This window comes from Tupaia chinensis, unplaced genomic scaffold (assembly GCF_000334495.1).
Source record: "Tupaia chinensis unplaced genomic scaffold, TupChi_1.0 Scaffold000093_1, whole genome shotgun sequence".
NCBI lineage: Eukaryota > Metazoa > Chordata > Mammalia > Scandentia > Tupaiidae > Tupaia > Tupaia belangeri.
In genome coordinates, this window is record NW_006159555.1 from 11,198,675 (window position 1) to 11,203,884 (window position 5,210).

Genomic DNA, 5,210 nt, shown 5'->3' on the forward strand with positions numbered 1-5,210 from the left:
CGTGAACCGTACTACATGGGAATCCAGCGACATAGCCATTACGCTAACTGCTGGTTCCCAATTTTTAAACAATTTTTAAAAGAATTATTTTATTTAACTTTTATTTATTATTATTATCATTATTATTTTCCAGTTTGATTAGAGAGAGACAGAGAGAGAGAGAGAGGAAGTGAGAAAGCAAGCCACCAGGTCCGAGACTTGAACTGTGGCCAGCCATGTGGGAGTCCAGCGCCTTTAACCACCATGCCACTTGCCGGCCCCAGTTTTTAAACAATTTTTGCCAGAGGGCACAGGTGCTTGCCAGAGAGGGAAATTTAGAAAGCACTCTCCATGGGGAATGGTCACATCACAATTCTGTAATTTCTCCTTCCTTTTGGCATGCATGCACATGCGCCTGGCATGTTTCTCAAGCAACGAGGTACAAGACTCAAACCACACATTCAGCCATAGGGATCCAGCTGCCTTAACCACTATGCCACTGGCTGGCCCCAAATTTAATTTGTGGTGTTGTTACCAAATTAGGTTATATAGGTAGCCTTTAGTGTGTTTATTAAAGTGTCAAATTTTGAAAAAAGAAATTTTTTGTTACCATGTTTCTTTCATTTTTAATATGCCAGTCTTAATACATAAGAGTGGGTTGGGCCTTACTCAACCTTAAACTAAAGCCAGGACAAGAGTGAGGCAGGCTTGGTGCCTAGGGTTCAAAAGTTAAGGCAAGAGCAGGGTCCTTGAGAGTGAGCACACTTTAGGTACCTCTCTTGCCTCAGTCTAGTCCTGGCCCCACTTAGCTCACACACTACCAGGAGGTGTGCCTGTGTCCCATCCTGGAAGGCCCAACAAGGCTGCAGAGGAAGAGAAAGAGTGAGGAAACCCAACTCTGGATGGAGGTGGACAGGCTACTCTGGGAGCACAGGGAAAAAAACAGGCAGAAGTGTACTTTCAACTCAAAAGTGGGTGCACACTGCCACCCAGTGGGCAACTAGGGAAGGACCCTCAGGACTGTTCCCACAATTACACAGATAGGGCCAAGATACACACCACACAACCCTGAGTTTCTCACATTCTGATATTCACAACAGTGTCGGGGGGCGGGCGTTCTTATGAAATATGTTGATCTCAGGCCACTTAGTGGTGTGGTGGTTAAGATGGCTGGATTCCACACAGCTAACTGTGCAATTCAAGTCCTGGACCCTGAAGCCTGTAAAACATGTTTCACAAGCATGTGCGTGTTTGTGTACGCATATCCGAAATCCCAGACAGAAGAATGGAGAAAGGATTGTGATGTGACTTTCCCATGGGGGGTACTTTCTCATTTTCCCTGCAGGTGCCCTCTGCCAAAATTAAAAATGAACCAAATTCATGCTGGGGGCCAGCAAGTGGCATGGTAGTCAAGGGCACTGGACTCCCACATGGCTGACCATGGTTCGAGTCCTGGACCTGGAGGCTTTCTTTCTTACCTTCCCTCTCTCTCTCTCACTTTGTTCCTCTCTGATAAAATTAAAGTTAAATAAAAAAGAAAAAGAAGACACTGGATTCCCACATGGCTGACTAGGTTTGAGTCTTGGACTCAGTGGCCTGAAAATCACACTTGGGGTTCATGCATATAAGAGAATGGAGGGACCAGCAGTTAGCGTAATGGCTATGTCGCTGGACTCCCATGTAGTTGACCGCGGTTCGCGTCCTGGACCCGGTAGCTTAAAACTCACGCTGGGCACATGTGCGTGCGTGCCCAAGATCCCGAGAGGAGGATAGAGAAGGGATTGCAGTGTGGCCATCCCCCCGGGGGGTGATTTCTCGCTTTCTGTCTCTCTGTCTCTGTCTGTCTGGCGAGCGCACACACCCTATAGCAAAAAAACCTCTTAAAAAAAAAAAAGAGAGAATGGAGAAGGGATCTCAGTGTGGCCAATCCCTCTGTGGGGGAGGGGTTTCTCACTTTCTGCCTTTCTCCAGTAAGTGCACATGCACTATGGCAAAAAACTAAAAACAAAAACAAAAAAAACATGCTGATATGAAGGTTTTAACCCAGAAGTAAATTCTGGGGGTGGAATTTGGCAATCTGTAAACTCAGTGAGCATCCTCAGTGATTCTTAGGCATGTTCAAGTGTACCTCTACTACAGTCCAAAGTGACTATCAAACTAAATTGTATAACAAAGAAAAGGCCTTCCTGAGGTTCCCAGGAGTTAGCGAATTTTCCTGTTGTTCAGACACACAAAGAAATGGAACCATTGGGCAAGTCTTTATTAACTGAAACAGACAGTTGCACAGAGAATGCAGTAGGGGCAGTGTCTGGAAAGGGAGGGGGGTGCATGTGTGCAGAAAAGGCCTTCTCTAGAACAGGGATGCCCCTTGGACCCAGACCACCTCTCCAAGTCCTCTTCAGTGGTGGTCCCTGGACTGACAGATCAGCTTCCCCACCATACTTCCAAGGGAGGAACAAGGGTCTTTTGGTGATGGAAAATCCTAACTTTAGCATTCTCCACATTCCTCTGGTTCCCCAGCTGACTTGATTGCTGTGGGGTTGGGGGGACAAGCCACAAGGGCATTTGCATAGCACAGGAGTAGAATGGGGGTAAGGCAAATGGTGAGGACAGAGGACATGAAGAGGAAGGGCATTATAGCTGCAGGTGAAGGGGACCTCCAAAGGGCAGTTCCTCTTCCCCTGGCTCACTACCCCCAAACTGCTGCTGGGTTGAGTCAGACTGAGGCAAAGTATAACATCTGCCCTCGTCCTTAACTCCAGAGCCCTGATTGGGAGTGAGAAGCTCTGGAAAGGCCTGAGTTAGTGGGTCAGGCTTATGGTATGTGTGTTTGAACAATTGGCCCTCCTTGGTTTATGTGGGGCTCCCCCCGATGGGTATGAGTGCTGCTCCTGCAATACATACAGGTCTCAGTATCTATATATGTGTCTCATTTGTTCCCACAGATTTGGAAGTGAAAGCATGTATGCAGGAATTCAGTATCTGCATGGTGTGAGGATTCCCTGTCTGTGCACTTGGGTTCCAGGAAGTGGATGTGTACGGGCCTGCCCGCCACCTCTTCATCCACAGGTCTTCCTTCAGGCCTGGCCAGTCAGGGGTCTTGGCCAAAGAGGTAGGTAGTAAGCTCGAGCCGGAGGGCCCGGGCATAGGAGCGAAGAGTATAGAAGAGGGTGAGGAAGTCCTGGGTGCTGAAGACAGTGTCAGCCAGGGCGAATGCCAGGGTAGATGGAATGACACCCCGACCGTATTCCACCATCCATGTGTTTGGCCCCCACTCCACAGCCGTTGCCTCTCCGGGCCCGTGCACCACTGTCTCCCCTAAGGGACAAGAGAGCATGCACATGAAGATTCCAGCTGTCCTGCCCTTCCATTGCTGCTCTTCCTGGGCCCATGGGCTATCTATGGGTAGGGAATGGACAGGGAGCTCCAGGAAAGGAAAAAAGCCCTACTTCATTGGCCTCGTCTCCCATCTGGAGAGATAAGAGACTAGGAAGCCACTCCTAACGTTCTCCTGTGGGATCACCTGGCCCATGTCCTCTCTTGAGGGAAACCATGGAAGGCTCCTTTACCTGGCCATGAGCCACTGAATGAAAGTCATGGAAACTTCTGCATTCCCAAGCCTTCTTCATGCCAAACACACATTCAACTTGGCCTGGGTCTGTTAGCTATGGAGGGGATGGTTGCAAGACCAGTAAGACTTTCTAAGAAATGTAGCTGTTTGGGCCAACCAGTGGTGTGGTGGTTAAAGTGGCTGGTTCCATGTGGTTGACTGCACAGTTCAAATCCCAAACCCAGTGGCTTGAAAAACACAATGGGCATATGCATGTGCATGCCCAAAGCCCTGGAAGGAGAATGTAGTAGAAGGGATGGCAGTGTGACAATCCTCTCCTCTTCACTCTCTTTCTGACTTCACACACCCTGTGGCAAATTTAAAAAAATACAAAAGGAACTGTAGCTGTTCAATGACAATGCCTACCATGCTCACCCTCAAACTCAAACTTACGTGGAAATCCAAACCTCTACTTTTTCTGTCAATTATTTCACTTTTTTTTTTCTTTTTAAAGGAGTGGGATAAAGGGAGCCAGATGGTGGCACAGCTGTAAAACGTGAAGCTCTGCCAAGCTGAACCACCTGAGAAGGTTCTGGGTTTGTGTCCAGATACCTCCCTGGATAACCCAGCAAACATGCCTATAATCTGAGGATGGCTGAAGTCTGTCTCATGGAATAGAATATTGCCTGGGCAAAGTGATGTCTAGGCAGATAAAAGCAGATGTAGTTAACAGAAAGCTGTTATGTTGTTTCCCTTTGGTAGAGTAAAACAACAGGGTCCCTTAGCTCAACCCCAACCAACCACCTGTGGCTATTGGGAACAGGGAGGAAGGGACAAGGGACCCATGGGAGGGCCTCCTAAAGCACTCTTTTCCATGCTATGGCTCCCTCCCGCAACTGTGGGCACCCTCAGAAGGAACCCACCACTTTGACAGAGCCTCTTGTACCCACCTGGGTAGAAAACCTCACTTTTGGTGGTGCCCTCTCTCCATTGGTGGAAAGTGCCAGAGATGATGGTGTCCGAGATCTCAGCCCAATAGCGTCCTGAGTGACAATCAGACGGACACTGACTATCAGGGTGTCCGCACTATCACATGGCCCAGCCAAACGTCAGAAAGGAGGGCATGGGCCCTTGTCCAAACCCAGACTCCCAGTCCCGCCCACCTCTAGCACTGACCCGAGTGGCCGCGGGAGCCCAGAGCGGTGCCGAAGAGCAGCACGTACTCGGACAGCGAGGCGTGCAGAAGGCACATGGCACCCATCCAGCCGCCCGCGTTCACGAACACCCACTGCAGCTCTTCATCGGGCAGCACGTGGCCTGGGTGCAGACGCCGCAGTTCCACGATCAGCCGGGAGAAGGCCAGCTCATGGTCCAGCCCTGGCGGAGGCAGAGGAGCGGCGGAGTCAGGGCCAGCGCCGGCCCCGCGCTTGGGGAAGGCGCGGTCGGACCCCGGGTTCAGCTTCTAGGCCGCCCACCTCCCCCCGTTCCCCGCCCTCCTCTGGCTCACCAGCGTACTGCCGCGCCAACTGCGCGATCTCTTCACGCTGGAAGACGAAGTTCTGAGTACCCAGCCAGAGCCAGACCACCTGGGTCAGCACCGCCGCGGCAGCCAGGAGTAGCGCGGCCCACACCCACCGCCGGCCCACCGCCCACTGCATCCCGGCGGCCCTCCCGGCACGCC

At 50.8% G+C, this 5,210-nt stretch overlaps 1 protein-coding gene across 2 annotated transcripts; it reads right to left on the reverse strand.

The window, feature by feature from the left end:
* Window positions 1-2,218: 2,218 nt before the first annotated feature.
* SIGMAR1 (sigma non-opioid intracellular receptor 1) lies at window positions 2,219-5,204 on the reverse strand. 2 transcript variants are annotated; one of them, XM_006143142.2, is made up of 4 exons: window positions 5,037-5,204; window positions 4,706-4,906; window positions 4,480-4,572; window positions 2,219-3,167 (listed from the first exon to the last, which is right to left on the reverse strand). In XM_006143142.2, exons 1-4 carry the CDS (start codon window positions 5,185-5,187, stop codon window positions 2,896-2,898), a joined length of 717 nt encoding a protein of 238 aa, XP_006143204.1. In that variant the 5' UTR covers window positions 5,188-5,204; the 3' UTR covers window positions 2,219-2,895. The 2 variants fall into 2 exon arrangements, with proteins under 2 accessions (XP_006143204.1, XP_006143203.1); XM_006143141.2 differs by having other exon boundaries at window positions 2,219-3,297.
* Between the last annotated feature and the right edge of the window lie 6 nt (window positions 5,205-5,210).

Bases quoted from the DNA above. Each gene is read 5' to 3' on its own strand.
- SIGMAR1 (XM_006143142.2), bottom strand. From the start codon at position 5,187: ATGCAGTGGGCGGTGGGCCGGCGGTGGGTGTGGGCCGCGCTACTCCTG. The intron at 4,573-4,705 runs GTCAGTGCTAGA...ATTGTCACTCAG, and splicing joins GGGCTCCCGCGGCCACTCGG to GACGCTATTGGGCTGAGATC. The intron at 3,168-4,479 runs GTGGGTACAAGA...CACTGTCTTCAG, and splicing joins AAGTGAGGTTTTCTACCCAG to CACCCAGGACTTCCTCACCC.